The 25,713-nt window shown below is 40.5% G+C and overlaps 4 protein-coding genes across 7 annotated transcripts; 2 read left to right on the forward strand and 2 right to left on the reverse strand.

Moving 5' to 3' along the window:
- Positions 1 to 1,313: 1,313 nt before the first annotated feature.
- Positions 1,314 to 8,487, forward strand: lrrc59 (leucine rich repeat containing 59). Its single transcript, XM_051418199.1, has 8 exons — positions 1,314 to 1,480; positions 1,616 to 1,725; positions 1,846 to 1,905; positions 2,549 to 2,707; positions 2,881 to 2,985; positions 3,093 to 3,165; positions 4,914 to 5,105; positions 6,466 to 8,487. The coding sequence occupies exons 2-8, from the start codon at positions 1,624 to 1,626 to the stop codon at positions 6,744 to 6,746; spliced, it is 972 nt and encodes a 323-aa protein (XP_051274159.1). The 5' UTR covers positions 1,314 to 1,480; positions 1,616 to 1,623; the 3' UTR covers positions 6,747 to 8,487.
- Positions 8,488 to 10,183: 1,696 nt separating this feature from the next.
- On the reverse strand, positions 10,184 to 13,439 carry nat9 (N-acetyltransferase 9 (GCN5-related, putative)). 2 transcript variants are annotated; one of them, XR_007886931.1, is made up of 7 exons: positions 13,253 to 13,439; positions 12,473 to 12,582; positions 12,057 to 12,197; positions 11,873 to 11,932; positions 11,129 to 11,223; positions 10,831 to 11,045; positions 10,184 to 10,534 (listed from the first exon to the last, which is right to left on the reverse strand). XR_007886931.1 is itself a non-coding variant. In XM_051418435.1 (6 exons), exons 1-6 carry the CDS (start codon positions 13,327 to 13,329, stop codon positions 10,896 to 10,898), a joined length of 633 nt encoding a protein of 210 aa, XP_051274395.1. In that variant the 5' UTR covers positions 13,330 to 13,439; the 3' UTR covers positions 10,184 to 10,895. The 2 variants fall into 2 exon arrangements, 1 of the variants encoding a protein (XP_051274395.1); XM_051418435.1 differs by having other exon boundaries at positions 10,184 to 11,045.
- Positions 13,440 to 14,357: 918 nt separating this feature from the next.
- On the reverse strand, positions 14,358 to 18,080 carry syt15 (synaptotagmin XV). 3 transcript variants are annotated; one of them, XM_051417889.1, is made up of 8 exons: positions 17,898 to 18,080; positions 17,634 to 17,824; positions 16,890 to 17,038; positions 16,343 to 16,635; positions 15,548 to 15,715; positions 15,358 to 15,466; positions 15,099 to 15,281; positions 14,358 to 14,810 (listed from the first exon to the last, which is right to left on the reverse strand). In XM_051417889.1, the coding sequence occupies exons 2-8, from the start codon at positions 17,762 to 17,764 to the stop codon at positions 14,671 to 14,673; spliced, it is 1,173 nt and encodes a 390-aa protein (XP_051273849.1). In that variant the 5' UTR covers positions 17,765 to 17,824; positions 17,898 to 18,080; the 3' UTR covers positions 14,358 to 14,670. The 3 variants fall into 3 exon arrangements, with proteins under 3 accessions (XP_051273849.1, XP_051273848.1, XP_051273847.1); XM_051417888.1 differs by having other exon boundaries at positions 17,634 to 17,829; XM_051417887.1 differs by having other exon boundaries at positions 15,358 to 15,715; positions 17,634 to 17,829.
- A 974-nt stretch (positions 18,081 to 19,054) lies between these two features.
- On the forward strand, positions 19,055 to 24,062 carry LOC127373395 (uncharacterized). The gene is made up of 2 exons (XM_051417827.1): positions 19,055 to 19,294; positions 20,573 to 24,062. The coding sequence occupies exon 2, from the start codon at positions 20,588 to 20,590 to the stop codon at positions 22,619 to 22,621; it is 2,034 nt and encodes a 677-aa protein (XP_051273787.1). The 5' UTR covers positions 19,055 to 19,294; positions 20,573 to 20,587; the 3' UTR covers positions 22,622 to 24,062.
- The last annotated feature ends 1,651 nt before the right edge of the window (positions 24,063 to 25,713 follow it).

The raw sequence follows: 25,713 nt of genomic DNA on the forward strand, positions 1-25,713 counted from the left end.
GTGTGAATCAAAACAGTGAAGTTGAGCTGCAGAGTCAGGTGATAATTAGTGGGTTCATAACTGAGAGCAGCGACTTGCACATAAGTAGTTACAAGATCAATTGTTAATTTTACCATATTGACTGGAGCCACTTTAAATAATCCTAAGAACGTGGAGCTGATCCAAAAAGCTCTGATCACTTTGTGGTTTCAGAGTAACGGAGGATTGAATGCCGCTCACTCTCATATCTTCTGATATCTTTCAATGTGATGTTTCTGTTTTTCTCCTAACGTCATATCCATTGACAGTATAAAAAGTACTGTATAGTATATTATATTATATATATATATATATATATAGTCATATTGTATAATCAAAACTGATGATTTCTATAATAAAGAGATGGAATAAAGGCATGTTAAAGTTGCTACAAGATTAGTTTGTGGCAAGAAATCTCTTAAATACTTGCATTATGTATTAATTAAACCCCCTTTAAGTTGATTTAATTCTGCCTATATTTTAGTATTTAGTATCTTTTTCTCTCTTCTGTTAAAGTATGCTGCTTGGACTAATTTTTAGTTACACTCAACAACCTGTTTGATGCTGCCTGTTTGCTATTTGTAGAAGTTTATTGAAGTTTTTAATTCGTTTTTTATTGTTTAGCAGAATACGTGGGTGGTTAGTTACCTATTTCTGAATATCACACTTTTAAATTTGGTGTTTTTATGCAAAACAAAAACGGTAATTTTTGTAAAATCTAATAATAATAATATCTTAATTATAGGTATATTCTAAATTTACAAGTGTAGATTTAAAGGTGCTACAAGCTTAGTTTGTGGCCTTGGAAAACCTCTGAATTACATGTGTTATGCATTAGTTAAACCCCCTTTAAGTTGATTTAATTCTGCCTATATTTTAGTATTTAATATATATTGTTTCCTGTATGCTGCTTGGATTATTTTTTATTTATGCCTAACAACCACTGATGCTGCCTGTTTTTGTGCAAAACAAAGACATTACATTTTTGTGTATAAAAATATCTTTATTACAGGTAAATTCTATATTTACAAGTGTAGATTTTAAGTTGCTACAAGCTTAGTTTGTGGCATGAAACCTCTGAATTACATGTGTTATGCATTAATTAAACTCCTTTTAAGTTCAAGTATTTAAATATATTTTTTCTGTGTGCTGCTTGGATGAATTTCCAGTTATGCCTAACAACCACTGATGCTGCCTGTTTGTCATGTGCAGCAGTTTAATAAAGTTTATTTAAGTTGTTTTTAGGTGCACCGCGTCCTCCGGGCCTGCAGGGGGCGCTGCTCGCTTCACCGCCACCGCGCTGTCGTTCAATCAGTGACGTGGATTTTCATTCAGGCAGTCAGTGCTGCCAAAAAAATACAGACTCCAGCGTCTCGCAGCTTTTCCACCAACTTCTCCTCCTATTTAGAAGTTGGACCACTCATTTCTTTCTTCCTCTGTGGAGCCACAGCTCTGATAACAGGTGAGCGGATCACGTGGAAGGTCTCCAGGGGGTTTCCTGGTCTCTGCTAGTCAGAAAGTATCAGCACACATTGGTTTAAAAATGGGTTTAAAATCTCTTTGTATGTGTTTTATGTGTCTCGTGTTTTTCTCTCAGTCTCCAGAATGAGTAAAAACAGCAAAGTGTTGAACCTGAAGGATAAAATCAGTGGGAATGAAGTGGACCTGAGCCTGTGTAACCTCACCGAGGTACCAGTCAGAGAGCTGGTGAGTGTGTGTGTGTGTGTGTGTGTGTGTGTGTGTGTGTGTGTGTGTGTGTGTGTGTGTGTGTGTGTGTGTGTGTGTGTGTGTGTTAACCCTGACTCATGTTATACTTTATCCCAAAAGGCTTTATTCACCAAAGCAACAGTCGTGGATTTGTCCTGCAACAACATTACCTCCCTTCCTGTAAGTAGAACACTTTACATCGATGGTTTGTGCTGTGAGTGATTTTACTTTCTCTGGTTGTTTGATTTTAAGGATTTTTTTTAGAGGTCTGAACGCGTCCAGATGACTGTAAGGAAAGAAATGTGATATTGAATCTTTCTTCTTTATCTTAATTATTTCATAGCGTCTCGAACTTATCTCGGGACCCTGTGGACCCTAATGTTGGGAACCACTGCCTTAAAATGTGATTAATATTTTAATGAAAAACAATGTTTTACTTTAAAAATGTACAAATTAAAGGGTAAATTAATGTGGGTAAATAAAATATATTGTACTGCTTATTGGGATTTATAGGGATTTTGATATAGAAGCTATTTTAAGTGTTTGTCTTCCTGTTGTGTTTTCCTTTTTCATTTATAAATCACTAAATTAACCTAATCAAAGTAAGAATTAATGGGAATCTAATCCATCCTTGAGACCTCTCCTCCTCTGTTTCACTTCTTATATGGTTCTTTAGTTGAGGGTTTTCTTTATCCGAGTCAAGAGTCGGAGGTTTGAGGTTGTTGTATGTTTATTCTGTATTTAAATCGGTCTTAACTCAGATTTTCCAATCTTAATATTAAGACTTTAAGTTTTCTTTCTTGGCTCGGTTTCTTTCCTGTAGCCAGAGTTCTGCAACCTGACCCACCTGGTGAAGGTGGATCTGAGTAAAAACCAGCTGACCTGTCTACCAGATGACATCGGGAACCTAGCCAGCCTTCAACATCTGGACCTGTACAACAACAAGCTGACCGTCCTGCCTGCCAGCTTCTCTCAGCTCAGGGTGGGTGCCAGACACGAGCACTGCTTCACTCATGTTGTTTATACTTTATGATATATTTGGACTAGTGCTAAACTACTCTGCACTTGTTTCATTGTGGTTAAACATCCCTTCTTCCTTTGTTTTGATCTGACAGTTAATTATTTTACTCAGTCTGCGTGTGTCTTTGTTCTCAGAGTCTGAAGTGGTTGGATCTGAAGGATAACCCTCTGGAGGTCGACCTGGCCAAGGCAGCAGGGGACTGTCTGGATGAGAAACAGTGCAAACAGTGTGCCTCCAAGGTGAGAGAGCGATAGAGAGAGAGGGAAAGAGATGAGGAGCAGAATGACAGAGAAGAGATCAATTAAACAGTTTACAGTGTATTAAACTAAAGGTCATTTTATTCCAGGTTCTGCAGCACATGAGAGCCATTCAGGACGAGGTCGATCGTGCACGAGAGAAACGCCTTTTGAGAGAAAAAGGTGGGTATCATAATTAAAATAATTAGAATAACTTTCATGAGATCTCTGTTCATGGAGTTGATCATCTGCATTTTGATCGGCTGTCAAACCTAAAATACTTTTTGGTTACAGTACTGACCAAAATGTGTCTGTGGCACTGAATATATAGAAGGCTGAGAAATAGTGAAAACTGCTATTCAATTTTTTTACTCTCTCAGACAGTTTCGTATTTAAATCAGTATTTGACAGTGAAACTCCAGAATTACATCATATTGTAATTTTTAGGATTATGATTATTATAGTAGTAGTATTGGTAGTATTGATCAAACTGTAACACTGTGCCATTGACTAATGCTGGAAGAAGGACTCAGATCCTCTTCTTAATTAAAAGTCAGAATCCTACTCAGCTTAGTACAAAAGTATAATCAGCAAAAAGTACTTAAAGTATCAAAAGTTGGATGTTTTTTTAATGTAAAATCTGTGAAATAAATTGTCATAGTTTGCTCTTAAATTTATTGGAGTAGAAGTGTAAAGGTGTAAAGCGGCATGAAAATTAAAATACTCAAGTAAAATACCTCAAAATTGGTCTTAAGTACAGTACTTGAGTAAATGTATTTAGTGACACATACACATTAGTGCACCTGGAAGTAGCCGTAACCCTGCAGTCAGGGCGCGAGGAAGGTTTAATTCGTCCCAAATGTGAAGTCGGAGAAGTAAAACACAATCCCATCATCTACCACACAGTTTATCTCTGCAGCGAGCCCCATCACAGACACAGGCTGAAATCTGATTACGGTTCGTTTATATTGGCATTGATTCAACTAAAAATGGAAGATTAGAGAATTAATCTCGCACAATGGGCCAACGTCAGACACCATAAACCGTGATATAAGTAACAATCAGTGTGTAATCACAAACATCAGACAACCAGACTAAATAATAACAAGAGCACAAAGTGTGTAAGCATGTTTTGTGTCACAGAAAATAGTAATAATTGTACTTTTCTAGTCTCATATCAGTTTTACCTGCTGAGGATTAAAGTCATTATATATATATATATATATATATATATATATATATATATATATATATATATATATATATATATGCAATGAGCCCATATGCATCTGGATGGTGGGGGAGGCACTGTGAGGATCACATTCTTTGATTTCTCCTGTGCTTTCAACACCATTCAGCCTCTGCTAATGGATGAGAAGCTGCGGGTGGTGGGTGTGGACGACACTATGATCTCCTGGATTACTGACTACTTGACAGGCCGGCCGCAGTTTGTCCGTCTGGACAGTGTCCTGTCTGACGTGGTGGTCAGTGATACAGGAGCTCCACAGGGAACTGTGCTTTCTCCCTTCCTCTTCACCTTACACACTACTGACTTTCAGTACAACTCTGAGTCATGTCACCTGCAGAAGTTTTCTGACGACTCAGCTGTTGTCGGGTGTATAAGGGAGGGAGATGAGGGTGAGTACAGGACACTGGTAGACAACTTTGTAGAGTGGTCCGAACAGAATCACCTGAGGCTGAATGTCAACAAGACCAGAGAGTCTCTCTCTCTCTCTCTCTCATATATATATATATATATATATATATATATATATATATATATATATATATATATATATATATATATATATATATATATATATATATATATCTATCTTATATTAATGTCCCGTTATGAAACAAATGTGACGCTGTTTTTTTCTGGCTGCGTCTCTTCTAAACACGTTTTTCTCTCCCCGTGCCTCAATCAGAGCTGGAGAAGAAGAAGGAGGCGAAGCAGAGGGAGCGGGAGGCCCGAGAGAAGGAGGCTCGCAAACGGGAGAAGGCGGAGGAGAAGGAGAAGAGGAGGAAAGAGTACAACGCTCAGATGGCGGCCGTGGCTGCGCGGGAACAACAGAAGAAGAAGAGCGAGGAGAAGAAGAAGAAGAACGGACAGGCAGCAGGTGGGACTCTTAAAGGGACAGTTCATGTGGTGTTTTTTTTTTTTTACACTTCCACTGACGTTACAATACATTGTTGTTTGAGCTTTTCACACAAAAATACTGACTTTAAGATTTTAACAGACTTTTTAAAATCAAATTGATTTATGTGATTCAGAAAGTATCGGCTCTTTAAACCGTCTGTCCACTAATTTATTATATTTGCCCTAAAGGTGCAATTAGTCTGTAATTCTTAAGATATAATGTTCCTTTATTGATCCCCCGTAGGAGAAATGTATGTCAGACACAGCAGCACAGGGGAATGTAGTGTAAAAATACTACAATAAAGAATCACAAAATAAAAATATTATAAGATATAATAGAAAATATAAGACTATAATTAATAATATATACATTATATGTAATGTGTAATAAAATGGTGTGCAAAATATTTTGAGCACTTCTCAACAATAGTTTAGTTTGTGTGTTAGTAAAGAAATTTCTGGGTTGAATCTCGGTTGAGAAATTTAACATTATTGTTTTTTTTTAAATATAATCATTAGAAGAATTGAATTAATAAGACATTTATGCAGTTTAGGGACGCACCGATCCAAATGTTTATCTCCTGATACGATACGTCAACTCAGGGTATCTGATAATACGAGTTTACCTACATATGCTCAGATACTCACATATTTAAAGTAAACAAAGGTTTGTGCAGGGGAGATTGGAAGCTAAAAGCTCAAAGACCTCTCCTCAAACCTCAAGTTAACACAGAATTACTTTAAATAAAATCAACAAGGGAACAAAACTACTTCTAAAACATACAACAATAATTCTTTCTCATTCCAGTTGTCCGACAGTCAATACCAATGCTTCTTTAAGATGTTTTTAATAGTAAACAAAGATAATTATACAATAGAAAATGTAGCCATCATGTAATTCAGAAAGCAACATGATGTTCAGACTGTTAGGATATGAACGAATGAGTACATGAGTCAAGTTTGTAAATTCTGTAGTTTGTTGATGCTAATACAGTTAAAATGTATTTAAATCAGATCAGAATGATGCTTCTACTGGTGGAGTTTATGTCAGCAACTGTTTCAACAACTCTTCCTTACTGATTCATTAAAGGACGATGCACAACACACAATATTTGAGCATCGGTTGCAAATAAAAAGCATCACATTCATGAGCCAAACAAACAAGATGTAAAGAGATTTTGTGAGAAACCAAGTGACCATTTTGTTATTTCTTGCATCCCAGACATATTTTCAGTACTTGATTAGTCTAATGGATTCCTTGGTACCAAACTCAGGTATAGTTCTTTAAAGTTTGTTCCCGTTTCGTTCTAATGTCGCTGACTCTCGCTTCATCTCAACAGATAAAAAGGTCGTTGTGGAATCGGCGCCTAAACCTCGGCGTTCTCTCATCGGCCTGATGTTCAAGCTCCTCCTCCTGCTGCTACTGGGATTGGCCGGAGTCGCCGCCGCCTGCCGACTGACCGACCTGCAGAGGGAAGCCGTGTGCGTGCCGGTCAACGTCGCGGTGGACGACGGCCTATCCTGGGCCAAAGAGCAGGAGGTCGTGGTCAGGCAGCTGGTGCAAAACCTGTCGACCGCAGCGAGGGAGTTCCTCGAATCTACGCAAGCGTCTAAGAACTAAAACTATCATCCGCCTCCTCCATCAAACTTCCAGAGCTGCAGGTTTTCCACTCCTACTTGCGAAAAGTCTGGGATTTTTATTTTAATATGCTGAAATCATGAATCTCTTTAAGATGGGGCAACCCTGCATCCCCTCACCCTGTTTGAGGTGCTGGGAGGTGAAGAGTCTGTACAGATAGATGAGGGAGGGGGATGGACAGATGTGTTAAAATCATCTTAAATTCCTATGGAATTGTTGTCGCTCTTGTACCCTCTTTGTACTACAGCCTGTTTTTAAGAAAAAAAACCTAAAAAAAACCCCATCTTAAATGTCTCCTTGTTGACCATGTTTCACACTGTGACCCGAACCCGGAGCCAGTCTGTGTTTCCGGTGCATTACATGGATCGTGGGTCGTATTTGAGAGGTCAGGTCAGGTGGCCACGTCTGTGCTGCTCTGGAGTGTCACATGTTAACCGCCAGTCAGAGTTGTGCATCAGCCAGTGTTAGATGTCTGAGCATGTGCAGTGACGGCTGTGTGAATGTAGAACTCGCTCGTCTATAGTCTCACATCAGTAAATCTCACAGCTAACACGCGCGCCGTCTGGCATGCAAACCCAACTGATACGTGAGTGGATTTATCTTATTTAATCACAGATATAAATAACGGTATCTGGCTAATAACTGATGAGTCCCAGTACAGAAATGCCAAAGATGTGTCTGAGGTAATTTAGAAACAGTGTTGTCTTATATTGTTTGTCCACCGGAGAGCAAAATGTCCGCTCTGTACACTACTGTTAATGATTAATTGATTTACAGATATAATTTCCTTAAGAATAACTTATTAATTGACTAATTGTTTCAGCTCTAGTCTGTTAAAAAACTAATATGGGCCGATAATAACTGATATCTGTATTGACCTCCAGTATCAGTCACACACCCTCCCAGTGCACAAACTGTACTAAAAGGACCATACCAACAAATATCCATATTACACCTCATGCTATTGTGTTTTAGACCTTTGGATGTATTTTACCAACTTTCCCTCCACTTGTTGGTTTCCATTAATTTTTGTGAAGTCTGAAAAGTAATCAGGAAACTCTTGAAGACTGTTTAATCCATCACAGTAAACAAAGTCTGCTGTGATTTGTGTTTTAAAGTGAAATTACTGTAACGAGATAATGTCACATTTCAACTTAAATCTGCACTTTAACAGCTATATCACACACAAATAATAATATCCATTATGATAAGAGATATACGCAGACTGTGATTGTTGGATAGATTTCACACCTGTACCAAGTTTCAAGAGTCTGCTAGTTGATTTTTAATACTGCACAGACGGACGGTAGGAAAAATACCGAAACACAGCAGCAAAAATAGCAAAAAAGGTTGGTTGTAATATAAAGTACACATGTTGTATCACTTGTAAAAACAGTGGTATGGTCCTTTTTTTAAAGAGTGCCGTGATTACATTTGTTAACTTAATTCTAACTCATAATCCCTCAATCCTCTGTTGAATAAGGACAAGTGTTGATATTGAACTCGGTCCAAAGTTTGAGTTTCTTCTCGTAATCACTCGTCTATAATGTGAATAATAGAAATTAAAGGTTCTTTCAGTTTGACTGGTGACTTGCAACAATTTTAATTTCCCGGAGCGTCTTCATGCAAAACTTTTAACCAGCTTTGCTGCTGTGGGTCTTGTACAGCTTTGTTCATGCTCAAACATTGTCAGCGTCAATAAAAGGCTATGCACTGCAAGAAATATGTGAGCTTTGTGTCTGTTTTTGTAACAGAAGAATAATGATTGTGAATGAATTCTTCCAAATACCATTAGGAGCACTAGAACGAGCCAGAGGAACCTTAGTTTATTTATTTATTTGTCTCTTACTACTGTCAGGATATCGTGAAAGTTTCAGAAAATATGACAAAAAGCTGTTCTGTTACCTACTGTAGCTTTAAGTTTTATTTTTTAAACTGGTTTAACAGTACTTGTTTAATTCTACGTGTTTAATTTTGCCTTAACGCAGAAAAATAACTTAAATAGAGCTTAAACGTAGCCAAAATATTATTTAAATCAAGAAATATTTGATTAAAGAAAGAGGAAACAAGACCAAAAAAACTTTTTCTATTATTTAATCTCGCAGAGTTTAAACTGTGAATTAATTATATACTTAAATTTATTAAGTTTCACTTATTCCTGGCAACACAGATTTTTAAAGCTAAAATATTGATAATCCCCTTTTTGGACTTCATACCAATTTTAACTTTTTGATGCTGTGACAGAAAACTACTGAAAAAGAACATTAAATGTTAAATATATAAGTTAAGGAAAACACTGCCACCACAAGGTCAATTTAGTAGTTACTGGAGCTTTTTAATCACAAGATGATTTACGGCTCCAGAAGTGCGACTAAAGAATAAAGAATAATCACATAACAACTATAGAGCTAAAATCCAGATTACCAGAAACTGCAAAACTATTTACATAATCCGTGATAATCCGTTTCCTGATCAACCCTTTAACCATATATTTGTAATAAATAGTGAAAACACCACACATAATGCGAATGAGTTCCTGAGATGATTAATATGAGACGTCTGTGAGAGCCAGCAACCACAATCACCATTAGCCTGATGAGACCTTCCTCTAATTTGTACTGTATAGTAACATGGATAAAGGATACAACAAGTAGAATTATATCTTTCCATTTTACATTTGGGTCGCAATATGAAATAAGTTCAATTAAAGCTCCCGCATTTGGTATTTGATCTCGACCACCGGCCTTCCGCTTCTGAACGATAAAATTATGAGAAATGCAGCAACGCTAATGTGGCAATTAGGAAGGAACATGAGACGAATATGTTCGTTGTAATGTTTCACTCAAGTCTTTATTGGTTGTAAACACGACTCTTTCCTACATTATTTTTTATTCTGTGTCAATTTCTGCACTTGAAGTTTAAAGATAATATTATTAACCTCTTAATAAGCACCCGGCTTTTGTGCAGTTTACGACCAAAAATTCATAATAAGTCTAAGTGATATTCAAGCAAATACAGAGAGGCACAAACTTGCCTTTTGCGTGTATATGTTTCTAATTTTTTAAATTCTAATGCTGCTACAAAGCATGTGTCTGTGGTCGCAGCGATATTGGGATCCTATAAAGGTTTGTACAGATCGAATCAAGAGGTTTTTTGTTTTCAATGGATGTATAGTTCATCAAGGTTGTTTGAGGATTCAGTTGGATGTCAAACCAAATTGAATTAACCACCAGAAACCACCGGATGTTTCTATTGTAGTGTAGTGGTCTCAGCATCAGAGACCACTACAAGTGCTTCAGAGAAAAGCAGCAGAAAAAGCCAATTTAATGGAAGCTCTTGGGCATTCAGGGTGGGAGCTGCAAGAGGAAGTGGAAGTAAAAACTTATAATAAAGAACCAGTACCAGTGGCTCCTTCAGACTAGTTTTTGTTTTCAGCTTTATTGATGAAACAAACATTACCTATGACAGAAATAGCCGACCGTCATCGGAAAAGGAAGCATGTGGGGTTCGGATTGAAGAGCAGCAGACGACCTAGAGACGATCCACCACAGAGGGTGCTGTCGCTCCAGGAGGAGAGGAAGATTAGAACAATGAAGAACCAGCTTAGCTCCTGGCTAATGTCCAGTCTGGACGAAATGGGACTGTTGTGCCCCGATCCTCACAGAGAGCTGGTCTATCAACATCCTGGATCGAGCACTCGACTGGTGGTTCCGAGCCGACAGAGCCCAACATGAGAGGAGGCGGACTCCTGGTGCTCAAACGCAGTCAAACTGTATGGAAACCACATTATCATCACTATCTTATTGCTTCGGTGTCTACATGTATATCTATATGTATATAAATAACTGTATATATTGGTTATTATTACTTATTATATGTTATTCTGATCTTTTTCTATGTGTCTTATACAACCCTGTGATGAATAATGATAAATACATTTCCTTGATACCTAAAAACTGCACTTAGGTTCAACACTTGAGTAAAAGTACTCTGTTACTTCCCATCTCTGCAGTAATGAAGTATTCTGGTGTTACAGCTTACAGGGGTACAAGTCTAAACCGAACACCAGTTTTCAGCTTCAGAGTTCTGTGTGCAGAATGATTTCCTTCACAGCTGGAAGTCTTTAGCTCTTCACGATGAAACCAGCTCCTGTCTGTTGCTGCAGGTCTGTCTGTAGTCTCGCTCCTTCACGTTCGCCGTGTCGTCCAGCAGCCTCGTGCGAACCGACTCGTCCACCGTCAGCTCGAGGGTCACCTCTTTGAACACTTTACACACCGACGCCTGCAACAGACACGAGGACGATGGTTGGATTCACTCCGGGCCAATCAGGCGTCTCCTACTATAAGATAATGTGATCTTATTACCTCCTGGAACTGGAGTTTCTTGAACATGGCGATGCTGACCTGGTTGTCCAGCCCAATTTTCGCTTGAAACTTTTTGACCCCAAGTTTGGTGACACCTGGTGGAAGACAACACACTGATCACCACCGTTCATTAACTAATATTCACCCACTGTAACCAGAGTTTACTCCACAGCAGCAGCTCTCTGTCATATGAGTCAGCATTTAAATATATATAACAGAAGAAAAGATTTCCTGCAATATTTTCTTGTGTTGTGTACTTAGATTATCCCAAATGTTTCCAACAATGTTAAAACTCAGAGACATCTCAGGTAACGGTGCAATGACCTCATATCCCCTTTACATATGAGTTGTGGTTGTCTGCTAGAAGCTGTAATAAATGTACTTTTTTAATCCAGTTTTAAGCCACATTTTAACAATAAATATTTTCGATCTTGGTTGTTTTTAACTCATATTTGAACCGGTTGAAGGATTTTAATCACTGGATGTCTGGATCTTAAGTTATCAGAGAAACAAGCTGCTTTAGCTTTAGCAGCAGGTCGTGTTGCGAACCCTCCTGCACGTCTTTTGTCAGCTGAACAGCGTCGGAGAAACACAGATTTGCACAGATTTGCTGTAAACATCTGTGGATGGCAGAAGAAATGAAACTACGGTTGTTCTGACTTCTGTTCTCTTATACAAACTGTTCCCAAAATAAAGAATTTGAAACAAAAACAAATCTTCTGACACATTGTACAAGCCGCTCACCGTAGCACATCATCATGAGTGTCACCTCTTTCCCGATGCCCTTCCCTCTGTAACTTGGCTCTGCTCAAAAAAACAAGAAACGTTATAAGTTTTAGGGAAAGAAAAATACATCTGTAGTGAAATAGTATTGAAATAAACAGAGAGATTTGTTGATTTGTTTTATATAATGTTCCTTTTGAATCACCTGCTATCATGATCTCCAACTCAGCCACGGACGGATCTGTGGGGTCAGTCAGGAAGATGTTGACATCTCCCACCATGCACTGCTCCTCTTCTACACCGGTGTCCGCCCACCGCTGCTTATCCAGGACGATGAACGTGCACTCTGGAAAGATAGAATAAACAAATGTTACAATAAGACGGCTTTTTCTTTAAGTAAACGTTGATATTTTACACATGCAAGACATCAGGATGATCTCTTATTTTAGTTATCTGCAAAAGTTACGAGCAAACAAATAAAAGCTTTTAAAGATGAACTGTCGCTTTAAACATGGAAAGCTACTGTAGCAATAAAAACAACACTTTATATCTAAAAGGGGCTTTTAAAAGCACTGAACGTGTTATTTTCTGTGAGCACATTGCAGGCAGATCGCTCCTTACTGTCGCTATCTTCCCTCCAGCTCCTCTGCATGTCGTACTCCTGTTCCAGGGTCAGAGGCTCTGAGGCGGTCAGCTGCTGCAGCTCAGGAGACTTCATCCACTCGTGATACCTGACACAGGTGGATATAAAAAGACAGAGAAAGGACTGACGCTCGTCTCTGGTTCACAGCTTCTGTTAAAGAGGAACATGCAGCCACTGTAGGGGAGGGTGAAGCGAGGGGGTTGTGATCTGCAACCACTAGATGTCACTAAATCTTTCACACTGGACCTTCAACAAAGACTCTGACTATGACTATATTTCAGAGGCGAATGTTGGATGTTACAGGGACTGATAAATACAGATCGCACTGTTCTGGTTGCATAAAATCTTCTTTTATATTGATTATATTGAATTATAACTCCTGTATCGTGATATATATATCGTGTTATCGTATCGGCAGACTTTTGGCAGTACACAGCCTTTGTAACTACTTGTAACTTTGCAGATACAGATTAATAATAGAAAACATGTTAATAAATGTCTGACTTGGCCCCTAGGAATGAAAAATTATAATTAAAAATGATATTAAACTGATTTCATGCAGCACAAACTAATTTTAATGGTTATTTATCCACATTTAACCATTAAAGTAAAATAATAAAGAGACATTTTTACATTCTGATGACCAGAAGACATCAGCAGAGGAACAAATGAATGATTTACAGTTAAAAAAAGAGACTAAATAAACTTAATAAAATCAACAGTGATGCTCTCACGTGACCACCAGCTGTTGGTGTTACCTGGGCACGTGGTCCGCATTATAAGGCACGAGCACGACTTTATGCCCCTCCAGTAAAGTGTTCTCATTTATCTTCATGACAAACCAGATATAATCCACTAATTTCACCGATAATGAAAAGTAAACAACAACACGATGCTTCCTCACACTCCCTTCCTCTTTGTCTGTCGGTGGTTCCAACTGCGGCTGCGCTCACTGACAGAAAGGCGGGAGTCGCCCCCTGCTGGACAACACCAGAAAGTACTGAAGGGACTTTGAGTTTCTTCTGAATTTCTTAAAAGTTCTTTATTAAAATTCAGAATTAGATGTAGATATAGGCATACACGTAATAAAATATATTTTTTAAAAGAAATAAAGTAATATAAAACTAAATTCTTCCAGCATTCCCACTTTGTTTCATATTCTACCGTCTTATTTAATGGTTCCTGTATCATGAAGGGTTGTTGAGGTGGCAGCATATCTCCTCCAGTACCCATCTCTCAGCCATTTATTTAATTACATTTATTGGGTTGTCCTGATCACCTGGTAGAAGTATCCTCCCCTTTCCCGTCTATCTTCAGCGGTCCTATCTAATAAAGGGCAAAAGTTCCCTTAAATAAACATGAAAAAAAGAGACATTTATCATACAGTGTGTCTCCTCCTGCCCTCTGGGAGGCGGTACAGGAGCGTTAGATACAACCAGGCTCAAAAACAGCGTCTTCCTCTTGGCTGTAACCCATATGAACCTGCTTACCTGGTGAACTCTACTAAAACTCTCTTGCACTAAACACTGGCATATTTAAATATCATTTGCAAAGACCTGTAGACTACTACCATTTTTTATTTACATGCCTTTTGCACAGCGTTTCAATACAGCTGTCCTCTTGCACTACAGACAACATTTCCACAGTTTTATTATGTAACCTCATTTATCAAGTTGTACATTTGTTTTGTTTATGTATGTGGCTGCACATTGATATTATATATTGATATTGATTTATTTGTTGCTCGGTTGAACAAAGAATTTGTTATAAAGTTATCCTTTAACACTTTTAACCAGTGATAACAATAAGAAATACAATAAGTATCAATGTAGGATATTAATTAAGACTTGCAGACACATTAAAGTAATTTTTATTTCTATATCTGAGTGTAATTTCTTTTTGCTGTGATTAGGAAATAAGAAAGAAAGAGATTCGGAGCTAAGTGTGATTATTAAAGGATCTGGTTCTAGATTAAAGGTAATGGCTCTAGAAATAATGTAAAAAATGTGAGAACAAAATGGTTTTATTTTAGCCCACATATAAAAAACTGTGGCAGTCTGTAGCTGTACAATGATTTAAAACTTTGTGTATACATATATAAACATTGTGTGTGTGTGTGTGTGTGTGTGTGTGTGTGTGTGTGTGTGTGTGTGTGTGTGTGTGTGTGTTATGGGTGTTAAGTGGCTCTGCCCAGCCCGTGCCACAGTTTGACCGGCTCCTGCGGTGTGTTGACCATGTCCATCCAGTGCTGGAGCTGTAGGCCCCTGGCGTACATGAAGGGACCCAACACCAGCACTCCCAGCAGGGCCGGAGGCTCTGGGAGAGCGAAACACACAGAGCTAAATAAAAACTAATACTGATGTTTACGATGTGCCTTTTATCAGATAGTCAGGAATAAGCAACAACTGTTGCTTTGACCTTCCCATCATGCATTTCTGAGTTCATACATTTATATTAAAATTACTTAATACGCCTCAGGCTTAAAGGATCTCACTCATGAACTTCTGACACCCAAAATTTGTATTCTTGCTCTTTCTCTCTAAAGTGGCTAATTGGCAAATGTCTCCTAACTTAAAATAAGATATTATAAATTGACTGTTTCACCTGAGCGGAAGTCGTTCGGCTGCTGCAGCTCAAACCTCAGACAGGCCTCGTCCAGGTGCTGCGAGCGGAGTTTAAAGGTCATCCTGTGGTTGAAATACGGGTCGTTTTCACATTTCGCCACACAGCTGCGCTTGATCTTCACCACCTGAGTGTGTATCTGTAAGCTCACCTGGACACACACACCTGGGGAAGCACACAGATGCTGTGTTACCAATGTTAGTAAGGTTACCCCACCATCTTCAGCTCAAACTTTGCATACCTGCGTCTGTGAGCAGCTGTAGGCCTCGAGCCCTCAGAACCACCACAGAGAGGCGCTGCAGAGACGGACTGTAGCTGAGAGAAATCTGCACATCACCCAGCTCTGAACACTGAGAGAAATCAGAGGCGACAGAAAGATTATGAGCGTTTATGACCACGTGCAAACGTCCTGTGTGTGTTCCTGTGTGTACCTGTGTGTCGTCCTCCGTCTCCAGGTCCCTCCAGAGCACCCTGCCGGCCTGACCGAGCTCCCCCTCCAGAGGAAACAGCACCCTGCCCACCGCGTGGCGTTTGCCGTCCTGCTCCACACTCAGCACACACACACTCAGGGTGCTCTGAGGCACGCACACTCCTGAAACCTGTGGAGGACACATACAGAAAGTGTGTGAGACAGACCAGTGGTTGCCAACCTTTTTCTATCATTTGGTAAAGTGAAGACCCCTGAGTGATATATTTATGGATATTTCATGTTATATTCAAAGTTGTACGATGAACCGAAACAGTGAAGTCACTCAAGTTTGTGTTAAACAAGTGATTTGGATGATTTTTGAGCAGATTATTATTATAATTATTAACTGTTTTATACAATTCTCTGTCTATATTGTGTATTTTTAATAACTTTAATCATTTGTAACAAACTTACTAGGCTTCTTTTTTTGACAAATTCTATGTTTTTTCTTGTCGCTGACACTTGGCCATTGTTCTATTTACTTAACAATTTACTTAATATTTACTTTTCTTCACAGAACTGAACCAAAATACAGAGATAAAGGCCTTCTATGTATATTTGGTTTTGTATCACACCTTAAAATCAAGAAGGCCTCGCAACCTCCGATTAAGCTTTGTCGACCCCTAGTGGGGGTCCTGACCCCCAGGTTGGAAACCCCATGAAACAGACTGCATGAAAGTAACTAAGTACATTTACTCAAATACTGCTGGTATCATCTCAGTAGTTTCAAAACTTCTGTAAACTTCCATGTCCTCACCTGGAAAACGAAGCAGTCGTTGAACTCCGGGTCGGGCCCCGTGCCCCGGGCCTTGGCCTGGCGGGGCCGCCGGTCGTCAGGGAGACGCCGGAGCTCCACCAGCGTGACGTTGCCGTGGAAACGGGGAGGTAGGTTTCCGAGGCGGAGCAAAGAGACCATGAGCTGCTCGCTGCTGTGTCGATACTCCACAGAGAAGCAGAGGCGGGTGGCCATGCCGGGTGGAGGGGCCACCACCTCGTTCAGAGGAGGGACAGAGTAGAGACCAGCCAGCACCGTCCCCACTGGGAACCATCCTGATGGAGACAGGTTGTGAGGATTTGTTGGGAAATATGTAGGATTTATCTTTGATTTGGCTTTTCAAATATATATATATATATATATATTTAGGAAAGGGGGAGAAAGAGGGGATGATACAGCAAAGGGCCACAGGTCAGATTCAGCAAAGCCTCATGGGGTAACAGTTCTACCAGGTGGGCTACCAGAGAGTCCCTTGAATTTCACCATAACTTTCATCACATGCAGTCAAATAAAGGCAGTAATGACCTACTGCTTACTGAGAGTGACCCCCGATGGGCTAGTATGTCCTTCCGGGCCTCCATCTTAATCTCCTCCTCTTCTTTCTCCTCCTCATTTTTCAAGTCACCGTGAATTTGCGTCATGAAGCGAGGAGGCAAGGTGAACGGGATCTCATTGGGCCTTTCACACAGAGAGAAATATGTTGTTAATTGCGCCTTCAGCAGCATTTTAAATATCCAATTATTGATTTCAACCTCACTGTGACACCTCGACTGAACTCAAGACTACAGGTCTTTAAAATCCCTGATGAATGGATGCTGTTCTTCACTAAGAGGTTCACTCTTTTGCTTTTTATTTTTAGAAGTATCAACATGTTGCATATGATGTTGGTACTATCATAAAATTGATACACTAATGACTTGATATTTATATTCCAGAGTTGTTTTTTAATAAAACAAGCACATCTATTTTTAAATAACTACATTAGCTTCAAGTATGCACTTCATCGACTTTAAGGGTCTTGTCTATAAGCTCTAAATGGCCTTGCCTCATAAGACCTGCTTAGAGTCTTCCTGTATGCTTGTTATGTGTATGCTTCCTGTTAGCTCTCTACTGTACTAGATTACTACTTATAAAAAAAGCAAAAATACTTTTACAAAAATATGTGAGTCAACGGAGAAATATAACTCTTGTAAAATATTCCACAATTCTACATGAATACTAAATAAAAGCACTATGTAGGACTGTGTGCATGAAGGTTTTTAATGGTACTAACATGGCCCAGGAGCCCTGAGACACCAGGATCACGGGAGCAGAGCATGGTGGGACTGAAGGCACTGTAGAGAGCAGCTCTTCGTACTGACTCTGACTCTGACCCTTCCTCTTCCTCCACAGGTAGTACACCATCAGACCCAGCAGCAGCAGCAACAGGAGGCCCACAGACAGACCAACAGCCAACCGTAACACCTGGTCTGAACAAATGCACACATTAGGAAGGAAATGTACATGGCAGAGATTGAGTCTAATGCGGTTTACTTACCTGTCATTAAGGTAGGTTGGTAGGTCTTTTCTTCTGGTCAGCTTTCACTCAGGCTGACTGTGACTGTAGTTGACCTGTTCAGTGGTGTGTGAAGTGTTTTAGTGGCCGTGGAGAGCAGAGAGAGTGCGATACAGCTGGCTGATTCTCACCAGTTCATGCTGTTATCTGGCTTTTCGGTCGGCAGCTACACTCGTACCTCCTTTAAAGGACCAGACCACTCATATAGGATGTTTTAACCCATTCGCAAATCTCATATATTTCACGTTACAGAGAACCATTTGCAAACCACGCTGTTGTGTTTTAGGCTTTCTAGACCAGTGGCAAGTAGAGAAACAGCTCTCAGCTCTTAGCGATGTCATCCTTTTAATGATATTCAACACAGGGGAGAAGAACTCAAAAACACGGCATACTTTAGGCTGTATACTCTGTTTTTATACATGTTAACAGGCCCAGTTACCTCAGTAATATGAGAATGCATTTTATTATTGTGCTTTTAGTCCTAAAGCAGACATGTTGACTGTGAAGGTGCCATTATTTCAATAAAATAATGTAGGCAAAGCAATCGTCCTCCTGTGTGGTAGTTTAGTAGTTTTCATGTGTTACATGTGGGGGTCGATACCAACCTGATTATTCTGAGGGGTCCGCAACTCTAAAAGGTTGAGAGTTTTAGACAGCTGTTGGCTTCCGATGATCCATACGTCACCAAACCAGCTGTTTAATTGATTCTTTCATTTTAAATACAACACAATGTCCCACAAGTTAATTGCAAAACATGCCTAAAAACATCACATCATGCATTGCAGTTTTTTTTTAGAAACGCTGCTTTAAAATCAGGCATTTTAGGCCGCAGCATCCCCCCCCCATAAAAGCCAGCGAACTCTTGGAGGGACTGGGAGCACGCTGATGTTAGCATGTGGCTCAAAGCACAGTCTATATAATGCACATGTAATATGACTGATCTGATCTTCACTCAGAATCAAAATACTCATTAGCCTCTCCTCCACTCAACGTTGTTTCACACACACACACACACACACACACACACACACACACACACACTGTTCAGAGATTGGAAAACAGCTAATGAGATGAGAGCTAATCCTCAGAGCTAAAGGTAGAGTAATGGTCCTCTCTTTTACACACACGCACAAGGACACATCACAAGCATGTTCCCTCTGATGCCAGGTTCATATGAGGTCCAGTTACAAGAGACAGAGGAACAAGAAGATCAAGCTGAAGACAAAAGTGGAGTGTGTGTTTGAGGCTGTGAGGGCGGCTGGAAACGAGGAGGGTGATTTTCTTAAGAATTGAGGGGGAGGAGGGAGAGACGCCATTTAGCACTACCTGCTTTGTGGCAGGGCGGAGGCCAAAACAGGACACAAGGTGCAAACTTATAGGTAAGATGTTACTTTTCTCTTTTGTCTGACATCACTCTGTACTATTGTGCACAGGGACGGCCATTCACGTGGATCAACTGGGTGTTTATTCTTCCAGTACAGACAAATTATGAGGCTGTGTGGATATCTGCGGGTCAGTTTGGGACAGAGATGGCTTTATTTATTTGTTTGTGCTACTAAATAAGTTAAAGCAGCACTGATTTTTAATAAGAGAAAGACTGAATATCTGGAGTAATGTGCTTTAATGAGCATAAATACACAGATTAATTAAAATTAGGCACCACATGTGTACAGACTTTGTTTGAAGATAAGAAAAAAACTATTAATTGTAATTTATTATAACCTCTATCATCCATTCTCAGTGTCTCTCCCTTTCTTTGTCTCTTTTCTTTCTTTGGCTTCTGTCAACTGAAGGCCAAGTACTCTCTTAAACTGTCTCGATTAATCTGTATTTTGTCTCAATAATCAAATAATCTGGATTGTGTAATCCCATTAGGATAATCTGGGAGTGCCTGTGAATGTGTGGGCGTGTGTGCGTGCACCAACTGTGTTTCAGACTCAGAAATAAAGAAAAGATTAAAGGAATAGTTCCGACATTTTGGGAAAATACGCTGATACGCTTTCTTCTCGTAGAGGAGAGGATTGAACTCACATAAATATGGAGCTTGAGCCAGCAGCAACTTTACAGCCTTACAGGGGTTAGGGGTTATATGTGAGACTATTCCATGGGTGCAGTGACAGTGAGTCTCCAGTGACAACAAGGCTAGCTGTTTCCATTGTTTCCAGTATTAATGCTAACTGGCTTCATATCAAACAGAGAGATTGGTGTCAAGCGTATTTTGCAAATTGTCTAAATATTGCTTTTAAAACTGCTTATTATGCTTATATTTATTAATTTTTGGCTGCTTTATGGAGCTTTACAGTGAGTTTCAGGTAATTGTTAAACTGTTTGGCTCAAAACTTTACTGCCAGCGCTCTCTTGGCAGATCTCACAACATGCTGTGCTCTACCTGCCCGGGACCACCTGCAGACAGTTGGTGACCAGCTGGTGAACATAGTGGAGCATTTAGCTAAGGAGCCAAATATTTCCTTCAGGAGTTGCTAGAGACTAAAAACAGAGCTAAGGGAGTTAATATTGGACTTACATTCACCAGGTAATCAGAAATACAACTCCATAAATGATAATGTTGCTCTGTAAGTGCTGGATGAGTAAATAAGAAAACGGGAAAAAAAGGAATAAAGAGCAATTAAACACTCAAAGATGTGTTTTTCTTGCAGGCTGGTGCTGTTGCTATGGCGAGGCCCGGGCGCCCTGCGTCTGAGAGCTACCAGCCAGTCTGTTATTCAGGCAGTCAGGCAATCTCTTTCTCCAGTGACGCTGGGAAGGTGGGACTGGAGGATGAGGATGATTGCGCACCCATCTTCTCCCTGTCTAAGAGCTCCATGGATGTGGTCATGGCGACAGGGCCGGCGCACAAGCGGGACCTGGCCTGGGCCACAACGGACCTCAGACGCAGCTCCAGCACGAACACACACACTGAGCAGAACTCACTGACACTCCAGCAGCGCCCCCCCCCTTACGTGTGGCAGCAGATCCACGCCACCAACAGCCACCAGTTGTCACTCACAGCTCAAAACGTGGACATGCACAACCCTCCTGCCCTCAGCGAGCGCTGGATCGCCAACATGCAGCGCTGGAGTGGCAGCACGCACAGTCGCAGCAGCACTCCAGATACAATTATATGGAAAGACGGGATCTCACGCCCCTCAAGTCTAATCCAGGATTTCTCTGCTGCACCAGACTCTCCGTTGTCCAAAACAACCTCTCCACCAACCACACCCTCTCCCTACATCTCCCCCCTGCAGACACCAACTTTACCACCTGAAGATCTGTCTTCTTCTTCTTCCCTACTAACGCTGAGCACACATCAGCAGAAAGACTCACTTGTGTCTTTGCCCCAACCCATTCCTCTGCTGTCACCCCTGCAAGCTCACACCTCCTCGCCCTTGCCATCCAACTCCCCCAATCTCCCCCAGCTCACCAGCACAGAGGATGAGGGCTTCCTGGAGAATAACTTGCTTTCTTTTACGTTCCCTTCCCCAATCCCGTCGTCTGTTAGCTTAGCAGAAGGAGGTGCGTCATCAGATCCCGGATGCCTTGCTGATGATGTGATAGAAGAGCTGCACAGTCCTGCAGGCGCACAGTTATCAGAGGGTGGAGGAGTGGAAAGCCCAGTGCAAATGTTAAGCTACCTGACACCTAATTCTCAGGCAGAGGGACAAGACTCTGGAAAAGGAGCTTCAGTTTGCCATCTTGAGCTGCCATGGCTGACAGGCCAAGGTTGTAGGTCACCCCTGGTTTCGTCTGTGAGTGACTCGCAATTAGGTAACTGCTGCAGGTGCAACCTGAACTCTAGAGAGGGCATCACAAAGGCCCCAAACGTTGAGAGGTTCAGGGAGGAAGGCACAATGACTTCACGGCAGGAACTGGTAGACGCAGCGGTGCAGACAGTCTCTCCTAACGACTCCTTGTGGGGCCTCAACAGGAAAATGTCTACCTCCAACATGGACTCCCACTCCATCCTGGGCTCCCCACCTGGATCAAGACTGAATCTTAGGTCCTCAGTGGGCTCCAACTCCAATCTGGTGTCTCCGTCCTCCAGCATGTTCCCTGCCAGCAGCGGAGAGGAGGAGGAGAAAAGGGGAGGCGAACAGACGTGGAACTCTGCCTCCTCGCACGATTTGGACAGGAGGAGGTCGTGTCTGAAGACCCATGGGGAGGACAGGGATGAGCTGGGGAGGAGGAGCAGCATGAAGCAGGTTCAGTGGGACGAGGACGGGATGACGTGGGACGTTCACGGAGCAACTCTGGACCCAAAGGTTCTGACCACAGCCATACAGAAACATCTGGAACTCCAGAGCAGCCCCCGACCTCAGCGACGTTCCTCGAAGAAGAAGAAAGCACCAAAACCTCCTCACATATCGCACGTGGTGAAAGTCATGGCCCCAGACCTCAATCCACCTGCCATCACTAATACGTCGACTGGTGCGGTGGAGGGTGAGAGTAAGGGGACGCAAGAGACAGCAGACAGAGGTCGGGAGGTGGAGGAAGGAGGAGGCAAAAAGGAGGAAACGGTGGAAGCTGCTTGTAGAATAAGCAGAGCAGAGGGAGAAAATACAAAAGAAGAGGCTGAGGTGTACGGAGAGGAAGGCACCAGCCATCCGAAGTCACCCTCGCGTGGGAGTGCACACAGCCGCAAGAAAAGCGTGATCAAGACACTGAAGAGGCCCGGGTGGTGTGGAAGCTCCAGGAAAGTAAATGACTGATCCTGGAGAGTAATCTAATGGCTCTGATCGGCGTATTGATTATCCATAGCTGACTTCAGTTTGCACTAAAGCACCACAAATAAACTCTGAATGAAGTTCAGAGAGACACTGGAAGCAGTTCTTCACTTTAATGTTGTTTTATCTAGACCAGAGGTTCTCAAACTCTTTTTATTTATGTACCCAGTTTGAAACATTTTAAGTAATACCCCCCTGAGCACAAATGGACTGTGACTGAAAAACATGTGAATGCTACATTTAAAATGTTGAATCAATCACTAAATTCATAGAAAACAAATGTGTTTGTCATCATGCAATAACACCAAGTTGCACTGAACTGTGTCTTTTTGATAAGTTGCACTTTTGCGCATTTGTTGCACAGTTTAATGAGATCTAAGTCATTTTTTCTCCGTGGCAACAACACTGATCAAACCCTTTCCCAGAAGCTTTGAAAAGATTTAAATCTTGAATATAAAATGTGCTTTACTGAACTAATATTTACATTTTTCTCTCTAAACTTCTTCCTCTTATTGTCCAGCCGCCATAATGCAGATGACAAAAGAGAGGAGTCGATAGAAATACTGATATTTTCATCTGAGCTCAATTATTAGAGTCTGCTCGCAGCTTTACGTGGTGCAGAAAGTGTCTGATGACTTTCATTTCTCTGGGTTTTGCCTCTCAGGCTGCATTGGTTGAGGCTTTTATTTTGTAACTTCATTGTGCCCCCCCTCACTTCTGAAAACAAACCTACACATTTTCTGTTTAGCTGCATTTCTAGTGAGTTCTTCATGATAGTCAAGATATGACAACTCCCTAGAGGTTATACATTTGTTAATGTAGATTTTGTTGTTGATTTTCTTTTTCTTTTTCTTTTTTTGATGAATTTTGTCTTTGTATCTCTCTTGTTTATTCTGTTTTTACGTTTGTATGTATGTCTGTTTAAAATTATTATTGTTATTATTGGGTAGATTTGAAGTACTTGTACTTGTATTTTTGAGTATTTCTATTTTAAGCTATTTTATATTATGTTACATACTAATATTGATATTTGAGAGTCTGGTAACGACATATTGGCCGATATTCTTGTTTTATTTTGAAAATAAACACATAACATTGATCAACATTTTGATGTGGATCTTTAAAATGTGGTTGTTCTAAATGACCTCTAACATATATATATATATATTATGTTTCAGTGGGAGATATTGTACATTTAAAATGTACAAAAGTAAATAGATGAATTTGATTAACATTTACTTACTTAAGAGTATAAACACAAAACATATAATATGTTTAGAAAGTATGATGGACGGTATTTAAAGTCGCTCATCGGCAGTCGGCTACAAAAGTAAAATGTCAATAATATTAATATCATAATAATAATATAACATTGTAAAAAGCAAAATCAGTGCTTTACTTTTGATATTTTAAGTGAATTTAGCTAATAAATGTGTACTTTTCTGTAAGTAAATAACCTATTTATGTACTTTTGTTGCACACTTTTCAAGTTCCTTGAGTTTTTTTTTCTTCTTCCATTAAATCTTTGAAGCTATTTCACCCTGAGACGACATATTCTTCTGTTGCACATAATCACCAGTCAAAATCTCCTCCTCATTACAGCTGACAAATAAAGGAAGTGTTATGTAAGCATATGTCAGGATTTTCGCTCAAATATTTACAGATAATTACACAGGAGGTGACTCAGCTCGAATATGTTGTTCAAGATATAAACACCAACTCAAAAACACACAGGCGGAACCACTAAACTCTCCCTCCTCCTCCTCCTCCTCCTCCTCCTCCCGCAGTTGCTCAATTCATTCACTGTGGAAAACGTACACAAAGTTGAGTTGTTTGTAAACTTAGTGAACCACAGTGGTGAGGTTTGACCATTCAGGCGCTGCCATTCAGATGAGCGGGCACATTCTCTCTCATTCACCACAGAAAAAAAGCTCAACTCACCAGTGGCTTCCAGTGCAGTTATTGTTGTCATATTTTCACAGATGTGTGTAGAGCCGGCGGGGAGCATCTCTGTTGCTTGTTTTCTGATCTTTAAGGGTCAATATACCTAAATTAAATAAAGATTTATTCTTCCACTGCACCTCTTGTAGTATCCAGCCATACAGATTTAGTTTCTAGTTTCATCTGCTCGGGCTTTAAGGCCTCCGTCTCTTAGGTTTCTGGCTCCACAGCAGCAGTTTTGATTGGGACTACTTCTTCAGTAGAGAGTAGCTAACCCCTAACCCTTTGTTCATAAAATAAACTACTGGAGAAATTCATTATTAATTAATAATTAACATTATTTTACCTGACTGAGCCAGAGGATCACAAATGTATTAGAATTCATCCTGAGGGGGACTTTTTCCTGTGATCCACCCAATAAGTGTTGTGTGTGATTTGACTTAAAAGCATAAATGCCAACCTCATGGTGGCCCTAGAATAAAGGTCAGGGGATCACCAACGTCAGTAGGATTCATTCTCTGGGCACCGTGAATGTCTGTGCAAAATTTCATGCCAGACCGTCACATAGTTGTCGAGATATTTCAGTCTGGATCGAAGTGGTTGGACAACCAACAATCCGACATTACCGTCCATCCATAGAGCCACGCTACCAACAACCTGGTCAGTGTGTTCTGATGAAACATTGCTGTACTTTAGTTTCTTGTTATTTATCAGCCAACATATAAGCTGACACCTTTAAATCTGTCACAAGCTGATATCAGCCTGGCTTACTCCCTAGTTTTGGAGTATAAATACCCATATAAGCCATCTTTAGGCAGAGAAACACACAGGTAACGACATCCATTCCACTGAGTCATGTTTCGACAGGATGGACAACAGTGGAGATTTGATAGAGAGATAAAGGTAGTTTTCAGGTCACTATGTCACTGCTTTAAGTCATGTGACATGATGTTTGTTTGTGTACGGTGCTGTGTTGCCTTTGTCCCCTGTGCATGTTGGTGTCCTGTGAGCATACTATATGTATGTGAAAGTGCTGATGGGACTCCCCGAAATCCCCTTTTTCTCAGCGGCAGTGGAAATTCACAGCTACAGGAGAATAATCCAGCGCTCGGCCTTTGTTGTGACACAGCTCATTG

This window comes from Dicentrarchus labrax, unplaced genomic scaffold, assembly GCF_905237075.1.
Source record: "Dicentrarchus labrax unplaced genomic scaffold, dlabrax2021, whole genome shotgun sequence".
NCBI classification, from domain to species: Eukaryota; Metazoa; Chordata; class Actinopteri; family Moronidae; genus Dicentrarchus; species Dicentrarchus labrax.